This window comes from Mus caroli, unplaced genomic scaffold, assembly GCF_978045245.1.
Source record: "Mus caroli unplaced genomic scaffold, Mus_caroli_1 scaffold_19, whole genome shotgun sequence".
Classification (NCBI taxonomy): domain Eukaryota; kingdom Metazoa; phylum Chordata; class Mammalia; order Rodentia; family Muridae; genus Mus; species Mus caroli.
Genome location: NW_028227274.1, coordinates 27,656,087 through 27,671,007, shown reverse-complemented (window position 1 = coordinate 27,671,007; position 14,921 = coordinate 27,656,087). Strand labels below are relative to the sequence as shown.

The 14,921-nt window shown below is 42.1% G+C and overlaps 1 protein-coding gene across 2 annotated transcripts in view; it reads right to left on the bottom strand.

The window, feature by feature from the left end:
• The window catches only part of Pik3c3 (phosphatidylinositol 3-kinase catalytic subunit type 3), a 79,449-nt gene that overhangs the window by 12,568 nt on the left and 51,960 nt on the right, over positions 1 to 14,921 (bottom strand). For both annotated transcript variants that reach the window (XM_021150598.3, XM_021150599.1), the window contains 3 exons: positions 14,036 to 14,120; positions 13,001 to 13,075; positions 2,821 to 2,989 (listed from right to left, as the gene is read on the bottom strand). In XM_021150598.3, coding sequence (XP_021006257.1) covers positions 2,821 to 2,989; positions 13,001 to 13,075; positions 14,036 to 14,120 — 329 coding nt within the window. The remainder of the gene's footprint in view (positions 1 to 2,820; positions 2,990 to 13,000; positions 13,076 to 14,035; positions 14,121 to 14,921) is intronic.

Sequence of the window (14,921 nt, the reverse complement as noted above, 5' to 3'; positions counted from 1 at the left end):
TGGTTGGAGTAGGTGTGTCACTGTGGGTGTGGGCATAAGATCCTCACCGTAGTTGCCTGGAAGTCAGTCTTCCACTAGCAGCCTTTAGATAAAGACATAGAACTCTCAGCTTCTCCTGTACCATGCCTGCCTGGATGCTGCCATGCTCCCACCTTGATGGTAATGGACTGAACCTCTGAATCTGTACACCAGCTCCAATTAAATGTTGTTTTTTTTTATAAGACTTGCCGTGGTCATGGTATCTGTTCACATCAGTAAAACCCTAACTAATACACCGCGCTTGCTGAAATTATTGTTCGACTCCCTGGGATTTCTCATGAATGACTCGTGGGATGATGCTATTTCCCTTCCATTGATTTAGCCCTTGTAAAATAACAACCTAGGTAGTCATAGAAAGCGGATACTTATTGAAAATGACAGATCTTCAGTGTTACAAAACTCTAGGTGAACTGAGAGTATATCCCTCTGTTCTTTATAAAGAATATACTTTCTGAAAATGAGAGGAATGCCATTTTTAAATGGGAACTCTAAAAGTGTATTCCAAGGTATGAGATCTAGGAATGTATAATATGAAGACTCCAGCTTTTCCTTGAGATAACTGGTATATTTATGCATTGACATTATCTAGTCTTTGTGTTACTCCTTATAAGGAATGTGAACCTTGCTACATCCACTCCAGTAGTGACTCGCATGACAGGCCTAGCAGCCTGGAAGCAGTCCCAAGGCAAAGAGTTTTGTGGAAACTTAGCCTCCTGGGACCTTGGCATTCCCATAGCACGCATGCTCCAAACCTGTCCCCACGTTAGTCTGGTGTATGAATCTGTGTGCTCTCCCTCAATATTGTTTTATTATAAGTGCCTTTAAGGATTGATTTTGACATATAGCTAAGTTAGATTAGCCTTCACCAGTGTTCCAATGGTTCCTAGAAAATCCTTGAAGCAGACCCAGAGCTTAGAATTCAATAAGAATGTTACCTATTCAGTTAACATTCAAATTTACCTCTAATAGAGACAATGAAACTAATCAGGCATTACAATTTACTTGAATGGAGCTAGAAAGCTCAGGGCTCCTCTACAAAGTAATTACTTAGAACAATAGCCAAGTCACACCCATACACAGGAATACACAATGGCCTAGGAAGAAGGTGGGTTGTGGTTTTAGGAGGAACTGAAGTATTATTCATGAAAAAGGTTCGTAGAACAGAACTCCCCTGGTGTGTATTTTTCACTAGGCCCAGAAGAATAGCATAGTCAGGTATTTACTAAAGGACCCCAAGACTAGCATAGCCTCAGACCACTCACCTGGCTCCTGTGTTTAGCTGATCTTAATTAAGGGTTGTTCCTATTCTCAGTTGTAAACACGGCCTAGCTCCCCCTAGCTTTTTATGTATGCATTTTCTTTGTTTTGTGTCGATGTACCTTGGTGGATGTATTCACCTAGCTTTCTTGTTTTTCTTCTGTATTATAAGACTAGTGCTTGCTTTTGAGAAATTAATTCAGATACACTCTCTCTCTGTGTCCGTGCCTGTTTGTCACCCGTGCCAACTCCTTGCTCATCTGTAACCAGAATCCTGATATCTCCCGCAGATTGAGGGGGGGATGGCGACTGAGGCTGGTCTGCGGCAGAACCTCAGCTCTACATTAGTAACTTGCTTCTATTTTCTCACTCTACCTACCTGATGCCAATGGTCCACTAGCACTTTATAATGCACACTGACTGCCTTCTGCTCTCAGTGTGTGGGTTCTCAGGCATCCATACAGCTATCAGCACGTGACCTCTTGCCTGCCCTCGTTCCCAGGGTCACATGGCTCATGACTAATCACCTAAAGAGTCCTCCTAAAGTCTATAGAACCCCCTAGGAGTGCCACTTAGCACATGGCTCACTGCAGGATAGACAAACTGAAAGATCTAGCAAAACCCTACAGTTAACATTGTTCTTAATGTCATAAGACTAAATACTGTAGTAGGGTCCAAGAAAGGAACGCCTGCTCTCACTGCTCGAGTTTAATTAGTATTAGCTGTTCTAACTAACAGAACAAGGCAAGAGAAATAAATACGTACAAATCAAAAATAAACTGCTGCATTAGTGGATGCCATAATACTATAAGAACATGGCAAGGTTAGTGACACAGACCATGTAGGCTGGCCACAGCCTCACATCCTCGGAGGGAATGTCGGTGTGTCTTACAATAGAATTTCTGCTGCACTAGGACAATTCCTTTTGCATAGTTAGGTGGAAAATACCCTAAGAGTCCAATGATCTGTCACTTTTGACTAAGTGTCAGAGTTCTGTGCATGCTCAAGTGCATGCCTTTTCTCCTGAGAACATAAGTCATCTAGTCTTTTTAATCAAACCGTGATGAAAGATGGAAGAGTGACACTGAAGAAGAAAGAACGAGTGAAATCAACCGTCTTCAAAGCAGCGTGAGCCACGAGGTAGTGAGGAGAACAAAAGGAAACTTCTGGATGGTCCCAAACAGCATCCAAAGCTCAGCTGGACCAAGTGCTAGACAACAAAACGGCTGGAGTATCACAACTGTCCCTAAACCACTACCGTGGCTGCCATGCTCATCTCCACTGCCTCCGGGGACAAAGGGTGGAGTGAAACTTCTCTTGGTTTGCCAAATCTCACACTCACAAAACGCCAGCATCTCAACTGGGAGGTTACACACGTGACAGTCAGTGGGAAAGCAAGATAGCCTCGGATACTGGCATTGTATTCTATGCAGCAAATGTGTATTTCAAAAGCACCCTGTCTTTCTGAGAAAGATGTGCCAGCAGCACACGTGAACAGCTAGCACAGGATCCCATAGGCCTTACCTTCGCAGGTGGAGGAAGGCTGTGTAGCACTGCTTTCGGAACTCTTGGTACTGCTCACTCTGGGTGCCACCCATTCCTTCCACCATCTCCTTGTTCAGCTTCATCGGAGGAGGAAGGGGCTTCGGATCTCGACCCAAAATATACCCGAAATCTATATGGAAGAGTTTGCCTGGGTGTGAACAAGAAACTCAGTCAGTCTCACAGTAGTTAGCACTGCAAACCAGGAAGGAGATACCATATACAAGTCATCAAAATGCCTTTTTGAGAAAGAATGATTAATTCATTAAATTATTCTCTACCTTCAAATATGCCCTTCAAAGTACAGTGCAGTTCAATTCTTGGACATGAGAAAAAAACCCTTAAAACCATTCCAGTTAATATTCAAAGATAAAATCTCAGGTTTAGAAGTGCAGAATCAAGGAGCAAACACCCGAATAACTCTGAAAAGAATCAGCAGCAGCAAAGTCGGAAGAAATTGTCTTGTGTATTAAGATCAGGTAAACTGCTCTTTCTGTAACTACTGCTGTGAAACTATGACTACAAAAAAAAAAAAATCCTTCAAATTTCAAGTTGCTTGGTTGGCTTCATCTACCTGTTCCCTAGCTGGAGACTGGGGATTTGAACACCATACTCAGGAATGCCAAGAGCTGTAATTCCTCTGAGAAAAGTCTTACACTGTCTCAGAGCAGAGCCACAGGAATGGGATCATCCCACCTAGTGGTGATTCACCATGGAAACCATGAAGCATCTAGTGATTTACAGGCTGCGTGAAGCAAGGATGCTCTAGAATGAATTCTCAGAGCAGAGCCTTGGGGCTCAGTTTTGTTCCTTGCTGCCTCAGAATTATCACCTTATTTTTCCCATCAAGGGTACCAGCCCTGCCTCAGAGTACTAAACTTATTGCTCATGAGCACAAGGGACCCTGTGCAAGCCAATATTCCACACTGACTCCTAATCAAGATGTTAGCCACGCCTTCCTGTTCACTGCTTTTCTTGAGTGCTGTCAGTCATTGTGTATAGTGTGTAAATGTGTATATTTTATATGTCGCAGTCATTGCACATTGATATACACAGTCACTGAAGTCATATACGCATTGTGTATATCACAGTTAAGTGCATTCTCCCTGAAAGATATGCAACAGTGATAAGATACCTTTATGTCAACTGTAATTAACAAGTACCTCAGATGTAGAATCAAAAGAGAGAACACTGTAACACAGTACCTGGCACTGCACTCAGTAAATGCTTGAAAGGCTAGTTGCCACTATCATTCACACACACACACAAATACACACACACAAATACACACACACACACACACACACACACACACACACACACGGAGATTGTCAAGAAAACTACCAAACCAACCAACCAACAAAAACCCTTAAGGCAGGGGTGATTAAAGTCTTAACTTGTTCTGTAAAGGAGAAAACAATTTAAAATGATAGGATTTATTTAAAATTAAATCAAGCCATTTACCATGCAATAATCAAGTCTCTTCAAGTAGCTCATAAATATTTAAGCATTTCAAATAACATGTAAAAATTAAACTCTGAACTTCTCTCAAAAATAACTCTTGAGGCTGGCAAGCTGATCAGCAGGGAAAGTATCTGCTGGCAGGCTGGTGATCTGCGTCGCATCACTGAGTCCCATATGGAGGAAAGGAGAGCAGACTCCAGCAATTTACTCTCTGACCTTCACATGCACCGTCGGTCAATAAATAAATAAATAAATGATAATAAAATGTTAATAACAACCACTTTAAAGATGTCTGAGAGTCGAGAGTTGACTGTACCTAAGATTACAGATGACAGAAATTAGATACAGATACAGAGATGCCACCTCCTTTTCAGTAACTTTTAGGCATCTGTGATATTCTTGGCCCAGGGAGTAGAACTATTAGAAGGTGTGGTCCTGTTGGAGTAGGTGTGGCCCTGTTGGAATAGTAGTGTCACGTGGGTGTGGGCTTTAAGAATCTCATCCTAGCTGTCTGGAAGCCAGTATTTTGCGAGCAGCCTTCAGATGAGGATATAGAACTCTCAGCTCCTCCTGCACCATGCCTGCCTGGATGCTGCCATGTTTCCACCTTGGTAATAATGGACTGAACTTCTGAACCTGTAAGCCAGCCCCAATTAACATTGTCCTTGTAAGAGTTGCTTTGGTCATGGTCTGTTCACAGCAGTAATACCCTCACTGAGATAGCATCTTTATCCGAAGAACAAACTAAATGGTTAGTTAAGCTGGGCATCTTCAGGTAAAGGAATAAGGAGACTGTGCCTGAAGAGGTCAGCTGCAAACAGCAGGTCTAAGGAACAACCTCACAGCAGAGGGAGCAGGCCAGGGAGGAATGCATGGTTATCCTAACTACCCCAAGGCTCACAGAACACACAGCTCTCACAGAAAAACAGTTACACAGAAAAGCAAGCTTCTCTTTTATTGAGCCATCACACAAAGCCTTTCCATAAATAAAGAAATGGTCAAATTATGCAGGAACTGGTTTATTTTTGGATGGCTATTTCTTGTTTAAAGGATCCAATGACAGGACTAAGTTACCGACCAAGACACCCTGATATCCCCAGAGAAGGCAGCATGCTTTGTTTCAAAGACAGTTGTGGTAACAGCTCATGAGCTCTGCAGGCTACAGCAGAGCAGACTTGCCCTAAGCAGTTGCTACCACATTAGAGATAAAGACTATACACTAAAGCATGTTCACTCATCTTTCTCCCCTACTCTACTTACAATGAGCCAATAAAAGTTAAAAATCAAGAGTAATATTCTATTGTTTCTATCCTGAAACCTGGAAAATCTCTAGTACCAGGAACTCTCAATGCATCTGTTTTGCATTTATTAAACCAAGGACCTCTTAATTCCGGTTATAGCCCAGACAATGGTAAATGCTGCTGGTAGAGGCTGGAGATGTTTTGAATGCCTTTCTTCCCTTCCTTGATCTTGTATTAAAGAGACAATCGAGTGCATCTGAATGCCATGGTACTGTTTACTGCATTGATATGCCTTGTGATTTCTGTGCTGAGGGTTTTATCTACAGCACAGCCACTCTAGATGTTTCCAGCTAATGATACTGACAGAATGGCCAGTTATCCAGATGTTCCTTCAATTATAATGATTACAAATCTGCAAACACACCATGAAATGAAAATGTGAGGAGTAAAATAATTCACTCCCTGAACCCAGCCAGCCAACCCCACACTCTGCAGCCACCCATTTGACAGAGGACCACCTGCTTAGTCTCAGGGTCACACAGATGTCTGCGAGCTGTGGCTCTTTGCTGCTGTCACAGAAAATGAGGGGATCATAAAACTATACATTCAAAATGTATTTTTTAATGACTATACATCATTTATATTGAGTATCAGAGACAGTTTGCACTTCATTCCAGTCATTCGGCAACACTGGAACAGACAGTGGATCTATAGAGGTTCATGTGACATACACCTAAGCATCTTCATAGGGACAGAACTGCCCAAATCCACACCCAGTCACATTGGACGGCATATGGCTTCAATAGCATATTCACTGACACATTAATGTCATTACATAATAAATACTGATTTATAGTTATGTCAAACTACTCATACAAGACATCAATATCAAATTGTCTTGTACATTGTGAAGCCTTCATCTCCGCTTGAGATAAAAACAACTCTTAGGATTGACAAACAAGTTTTCAGAGGCTAGGATTTGGTGGTAGAGTATACGCATAGAGGTTTAAAGACCCAAGGCTTTAAGTTCAGCACTAAAACAAGAAGACACCGCCTTTTAAGAATCCCAAAATAGACTTCCTTCCCCTCTAAGCAGGATGAAAGGATTTGGAAACTTCTTAAATATGGCTATTTTTCAAACAATATGACAATCTGCTGCAAAATAAGGGATCTGGAACCTGTCCAGCTCAATGGAATCACCCGTTTCCTAATCCCTTACAATCCAAGGGTGTAGGGCATCACGATAAGGATGTCACAGCTTAGCCGCAGAGTGCCGCCGTCTGCCTAACTAGGCTGCCTGTGTCCAGGCACTCTGCTCTTATGGTAGCTATGTTACCTGGGAGGGGGAAGAGATGGGACGCGCACAGTATTAGACTGTCTGAGTCACGAAAATGTGGACATGTTCATGGTGTCATTTCTCCCGGGGCTCAGTGGAGCAGATGCCCAGCCCCATCTTCCCCCCTCAACAGTGTCGTGCTTTGTCTAAGGAGCACCTCGTCCAATTTCTTCATTTCCTTATAAGTACTGCTGGAATTCCAAGGTCTGCTGTTTATCAGTGCTTGTAAGAAAATTCACAGATCAAGGTTACGACTCAATTGCATGGATTGTAGGTTCTAACAGTGAAACCGTTGATGAGTTTCACAAGTTCAAAGAGCCATGTATTTTAAGAGGATATTAATTTTAAGAAAATTTAAAAAGTGCACCTTATAAAATAAAAAAAAAAATCAAGAAATTCAAGAAGCACAGTCATAACCACACACAAGCAAGCGGTAAAGTGTGTACAAGCAAACCAGTCACCCATGGTAATTCTCTCCTCTGTTCCTATAAGACGTAGTAAATGAGATGCTAAGGAAATGTGGTTGAGTGACACCAACCTATTACAAGTTTGATTTATTGTTATTCTTTCATGCACATTACTAAAATTAAACATTTAATGGCAGACAATCTGAAAGTCATTTTTACTTTGTCCCACCCTGCTTGGCATCCCACTTGTTTGCTCCCTGTCCATCCTCTGTTGCTCCTGCTCTGAAAATTCTAATCTCCTAAGATCCCCTATAATCCCAACCATAGGGCTGCCTCTCTCACTCTATTCCATGGTTAGTTCAGCTTCTTTCTGTAGACAACCATTTTACCATTTCCCCCTAATTCCTTTATTTCTTTCCTATGTGACTATATCATTCTTGCTGTTTTATCAGTAAACTCAGGAACAAAGATGTCGCCCAAAGTGACACCATTGTAATGGACCTCAGACTTAGGCCAGCTGCACGCCCACCATAAGCAATGTAGCAATGCCAACGATGCTTATTAAATGGAGTCTCATACCCAGCTAAGGCCAAAGAACCACGTTTACAGCAATGGCTTTCTAACAAAGGGTTGGATATATAAATTCAAATCAGTACTGACATCCCAATTATCTGCTAATCATCTCCCCTTTAACCTAAGAAGAGCTTCTTATGAAAAGCAACAAGATTAAACTAAGGAAACTAGGAGTAACAAGGATAGTATACCTGACTCCACAGTCAAGTTCCATTCCAGAAGGAAAACAAAAACAAAAACAAAAACAAACAAAACAAAACAAAAAAAACCTTAAAATCACACCATACCCCAACAAAGGAAAATTAAACACTTTACTTGTTTTGAAATATCGAAGTGTACCTTATCTGACATATAGAAACTATAACACTAAATAATCAGAATAAATAATTTTCTCATAAGCCATCAAATTCTTGTTAAAGCATCATTCAAAAATGCTGCAGATAAAAGGAAATATCAAATATATCAGGTAATTTCTTATCTTTATAATTATGCATCCAACTATCAGTATGAGCCAAAAGGGCACTCTTAGCTCAGTCAGAACACAGCTTACCCCTAAGGGAAGTCCATAGTGCTCACAGCACCAACACACATGGACCACACTACCTCCTCACACAAGCACACAAACACAAGGATCGAGGCTTACTGTGGTCAGCTAAGAGGCACAGACTAGGCTAAGTAGCCCAGAGTCCTGAGACTTACTTCAGAGACAGATACCTGAACTGCTATGTCAGCTTTTTTTTTTTCTTTTTCAGAATTTTTAACAAAGTTAGTTATACATAAAACTAAAGAATAATAAAGGAGATGTTTTAAATAACTGTCCCTTTAGGTCAGCAGTGTCCAGTGTCACTCAAACTGGTCACTTTGAGGATCTGAAATGGATACAAGCACCACGGGCTTCTCAGAAGTGGGCAGGCTAATTGAGAACCTGTAAGTGTGCTCCCATTTAGTCAAGACCCCAAGCATCCAGGGCTCATCTCTGTGGCTTTATTATATTACATATCATAAGCGACAAAGGAGTTCTTCAGTTATTTTGATTACCTGCCTCTAGTTCTTAGATATAAAAATGATTCATTGAAAGCCACATTTAACTTAGCCCCATGGCGGTGTAATGAGAATTTTCCCCATAGACTCATGTTTGAATGCTTGGTCCCAGTTAGTAGAACTGTCTGGAAAGGATCAGGAGGTGTGGCCTTGTTGGAGGAGGTGTGGCCTTGTTGGAGGAGGTGTGGCCCTGTGGATGGGCTTTGAAGTTTCAAAATCCCATGCCAGGCCCACTCTTTCTCTGCTGCCTGCAGATCAAGATATAATAAGCTCCTGGCTGCAGTGCCATGCTTCCTGCCACCACGCTCCCTGCCATGACAGACACGACTAAAACCCTCTGAAAATATAAGCAAGTCCCAATGTAAACGCTTTCTTTTCTAAGAGCTTCTTAACTGGTATTTCATCAGAGCAATAGATCAACAACTAAAACAAGTCCTACCATGACTGGTCACCCTGGCTAAACTATGGTTCCATCCACAGACATCAACCCTGAATAACAAACAAATCCTCTTCTCAATCTCATGCCAGTTTAAATTTGTAGCTTCCTGCTTTCTCCAGGATAGTATAATAATTCAATAACAAGTTAAACTCCATTCCAACACATTAAAACAAAACAAAAACAAACAAAAATCCTTATAATTGACTACAAGGCCTTCTGATAAAGCCTTCAATTTAATGGTGGATATACAGTGCCCCCTGCTGCACAACCAGGGAAACTGCACACAAGTTAAAAGTAAACTAAGAAATGAAATTTAGGGATGAATGTCAACTCAGACTCCTGGTCTCAGCACATTGCCTTTACACACATGTTTAAATTTCCACTTTAAGTGGACGACCTATTTCCACATGCCTAGAGTCCACAGTCAGTCCTTCCCTGGCCCATCTAATATTCTCCAGGACATCTGTGAATTTAATCTGAAGCCTCTGGCCTCTCAATCAGATGACAGGGACCTCTGACTATGCACAGCATAGCCACTGTCATTAGCAGAGCATTGCCCTGACCTTGGCTATGCTGGCAATGAGAAGAGAAGCAGAGAGACATTCTGCATCAGTTGTTGAGAGACAGCAGCTACATAGAGAACCCAAAGTTCTGAACTTCTAATACGGTATAAGACCCCTGTTCAGGGCATAATGGGCCAAAAACAAACACAGCAAGAGGATTAAAACGAGGCATTTTAGTGTAAAAGAAGTGAAATATACTTCCTGCAGTGAGCCAACGGTCAGAATTCACTTTGGTAAGATTCAGCTATGACATACTTATAGATAATATAACGTGAAACTGTCTTGAAATATTATCATCAACTCCCTAATCTGTCAATTTTGAAACTAGTTAATTAACTAATTAAGACAGGATCTCATTGTAGAGCAGGCTGGGCTGGCACCCACTCTGCCACCAGGCCGCTGGCCTACCTTACAGCCTTCCCAGTGCTGGGAGCAGAGGTGTGACTTACCATGCTCAGCTAGACTTAGGTTTGCCTATGCTTATTTCTTAATTAATTTCTCTAATAAAGAACACTTAAAAATGCTTACTTCACAGTGTAGCTGGATAAAATAATTTCTGGACAGATGAATAAAACAAGAAAAAAAATCCAACAAATCAATCCTAGTCTTTAGAAAGAAAAAGAATGTTTTTCATTCACATTTCATAGAAGTCTGGTACCTAAAGGCCGCCTTGAAGCACTCTCTAGTGGAAACTGATACAGGCCTAAAACTGTAAAAATTCACAATCTGATTTCTAGACCACTGAAACCTAGGCCAATAAATAAATAAAATAATTATTAAAACACACGAGCAAAAACCCTCAGGTAGGTGACTATCCTCTCCAAATTGACTTTTAAAATTAACACATACCAGAGAGGTGACTTTATACAGTATAACGGGAGAAGGTGTATTATATTATCAAAAACTGCTATTTTATTTTATTTCAAGTTTTTTTTCTCTGAGATTTCTTCTAGGGGTTTTGTGTCTTTCTTATTATTAATTAAGTATTTTCAGACAGTATAGTTTTACATATCATAGTCTTTCTTCCCGAGTCCTCCTTCCTCCTTACCTTCCTACCCACCCAAATCCATGTTCCTCTCTCATTTTTGCAAGAGACAAAAATAGAAAATCAATAAGACAAAAATTACCAAAACAAAAAGCACATAAAAAACAAAAACAAAAACAGTGCTAAGCATCATGCGCTGTGGTGGTAGCACGATAACTGTCTTGCACTGTACATGCTATAAATCAGCTCACGCCGGGAGTGCCGGGATCGCCGCAGTTCCGGAAGAAAGCTAAAGAAGAGACACAGGAGAACTTTTTCCACATGAGAACACTTCAAACACATCTTGGCAGTTTACATTAGCCAAGAGCCTCTGTGACAACCGGAGAGTGTCCTTTGGGCTTGTCTACGAGAGACACCATCTGGCCTTGACAGGAACATGGCAGTCAAGACCCAAATTCAATCACAAAAAGTTTCACATACGATAATTCAAAATGAGTATGTGGAATCTGATTACAGTATGTGAATTAACAGGGCTTAGTATATTAATAATTGGTCTGACTACATTTAACTATTCCATTATGTTCTTGCTATCCTTGGGGGCATACTAAAAGGCAGAAAGATATCTTCCTATAAGAAAAGATGGCTTTAAACAGCAATTTGAAAACCTAGTTTCTGTAAAAGACTCCGTAAACTCTGATTACTTAGTTTAGAGAAAGGACTACATACAAGGAAGGGCAGAGATGATTAACTCGATTGCTCCAAACCACCTTCCTGCTCTCTTAGTTAAGTGTGCCGGACGCTCCCCAGACACGCTGCTGTCAGACAGCCCTGCTCCCACAGGCCTTGCATGCTGACCTGGGATGACTGAGGGGCAGTCAGGAAGGACCCTTGCATCTAACAGGTACTTAAAACACACCTGCTGGTGTAAATAAAACCTCCAACCAACATCAAAAAGGCAAAATGAAGTGGTAAGTACAGAGTGACGGAGGACAACTGCAGATGTGCTAAGGACATCCTAAGTCCGCTCAGACAGCAACCAAAGTGTGCCCCATAAAGACCCGAGCACAGAACTTTCTGGAAAGAGGGCACTTGCCTTGAGGCAGCAGTGATTTAACAAGACAGAGATGTGGGTGGGAGATTTTATGTTGGTGGCTTCAATAAGGGACAGTGAAAATACAGAGCTGGCATGCTACTGACAGGTCCTGGAGGTGAGGAACAGACTTGCTAACAAGGGAAAATAGTGAGGTGGAGCAGGAGGCTTCAGGGACTGGGCTGCTACCTGCTGATGGGAAGGGAGGGGAGAGCAAGGCTGCAGGGAGGCATCATGGAAGGGGACAGCTAGCTTAAGTGGCTATTCCAAGCTGAAGCTATGGACAGAGTGACTTGTAGAACTGCAGGTTCAGAAACTGCATGTACGGATCTGGGCCAAGGTCAGGTGGGTGCTGGAACCTGAAATCCTAGTACCTCGGAGGCTGAGGAAGAAAAATCTTTTCAGAGCAAACAAACAAATAAGTTGTCATGAAGAAGGGAGAAAGGAATGGCTATTCTTTGTCCTCCGTGGGGAGAGAAAACCCTGAGATAGTTGCTAACCTGCCTGAGAAATGGGCAGGAGCAGGAGAAGGACCAATTTAGCCTGAGATGCTCCTAAGTATCTGGCTGCCTACAAGCAGCTGCTCTCTACAGAGGCTCCGAGCGTGGAGTGGGGCTCCAGGGTCACTCACAGGCTCCCTGTGAACATGCTCTTACACAGGCCGGGCTTCCCCTAAGTGTCCTTCCTGTGCCCCATTTCAAGGGACTTAAGAAAAACCTGGGCTCAGCGAGATGGCTCAGCAGTTAAAGGCACTTTCCACATGGGCCCGCGACTTCCCTCGGAGCCTCTGGACCACACGGTTGGCAGAGAACTGGCTCTTGACCGTTGTCCTGTGACATCCACACATACACCGTGGCACATGTACAGCCACATGCACATACGCATACAGAAAGAAAATGAATTTGAAATTTTAAGAGGACCTATACTTTACCAATAAGTGTGCAAATTATTTTGTTAATAGGTTGATTCTAGAATAAAAGAAACCCCCCCCACTACAGAATCCATCTTCTTCTGACTTGTTACCTGTCTTTGTTAACAAAAGGTTATCCAGGTGCCGGTCTCCAACTCCAAGAATGTACGTAATCACACAGTATCCAGCTGGAAAACAAGCGGGTGGGAAAGATACACTCAGCACTTAGGTTGCACACTGACCATGAGAGTGATAGGTGCTATTTGAATTTCTACCTGGTTTTTACTGTCTCCAATTTTTCCCCCAACTTAAGGAAGCTGCACCCCACCCCCTGGCTCTGTTATATCCTGAACACTAGAGAAATTAATTTGCAACAACAACAAATCTTCAAGAATTTTTGTCAAATTATCAGGTTTTTTTGGGGGGGGGGGTTGTTTTTTGTTTGTTTGTTTGTTTTTATTTTTGGTAACTTAAGCTTCATGAACCTTAGCTGAAATACTCATCTAGAACTTGTCATTGAAATTGATATGCTACAGGTGACTATCTAAATAAATACATGTAAGGTAAACTGTCAATCACTGCATAATGTACAACTAGCTGATTTACATCTCTTTTTAATCCCTCCTTTAAAAGTATCATTATAAAACAGTATCTTAAAGAAAAGAAAATTAGTGCTCATGAATATAAGCTGCATGGTGATTGACACACATGACAGGAAAGTATAAAAAACCCCAAAGCATGGTCCTACTTTCTTCCGAGAACAAATAGCTTCCAAGGCCGTGAGAGTCACTGCTAGAGCTGCTCAGCATTAATGAGAATATTATTTCTGACTGAGGTTTTCCATACCCTTTAATGATAAAGGTTCCCAACAGGAAGTCTTCAGCTGGGGCTAATCGGCTCCTGCATGGGAGAGCAGTGAGGGAGGGAGGGAGCCTGCACCCACTGTGACTAACAGCAGTCAGATGTCACCACGGCCATTTCAAAAGTCCACGGATTGCTTTTACCACTACACCTTTTACTTTTTCTCTTATAAAACGTTTAAATCGTAACATGTTGTAATTATGAATTAATACAGCAACATCAGTACTGCCGCCAGCTTTGCTTCACTCAAATGCACCCACAGAAAACCAACAGCCCAAAACGCTTACCACAGCTTTTAACATAAGTGTCCATGACTTCTGCACTGATGCCATAGGGTCCAGTCTCGCTGGGGGCATATTTCCTGAAAAAGTTCTGCAAAGATACGATATGCATGTTTACAAATTAACACAGGTAAACAAGTTAGGCATTACCCAATTCTTCGTAATAGAAAGCGACTACTTTAAAACGGAGTCAAAAAACAGTTCCAGGCTATAAACACAACAGTGGCAGGGCTCGGTAATACATGCTGTTACAAGAGCCTGGAGACCTTTGGCTACTTCCTTCCTACCCACAGGTAAGCCCTTTCTAGTGGGAGCCTTAAACACACAACATGACTTGGAAATTCCGTAGCACACTTGAGGCCCAGCCTTCTGCTTTCAGCTTTCTGACACTGCATGAATGTGTGGAAAAGATCTGTATCTAGAATCTGTGGGTGACTCATACACACTGATCACCCCAGAGGAGCACTGTGATGTGAAGGAGCACTTTGCGGGAGGACTATCACATGCATCTTCAAATGCTCAACCTTGTACTCAATCAAGAAAAGACAGAGGAAAGCTGCACTGAGACTCCAAAAGCTAGAAATGTCATTGTGAGGAGCCTGCAAGAGCTTCCTGATGGGCGCTGTCATGTACTCGGGGGTGGAGACAGAAAGGTGACACTACTGTGAACGCAACCTTTACATTCAATCAAATCTGAAAATAAATGGCACATGAGCTGCTAAGCTACCTACAAACATCAGCGGTGGGTGGACTCAGCAGAGGGAATCTTTACTTCAGCAAACTGTCATCAAAGGCAGCATACTCAAGCAACTCCACAGACAAGCACACAGTCTGGGGACATGACTAGTGTGGCCACAGGGAAAGGGCGCACAGCAGGATTGGATGGAGAAAT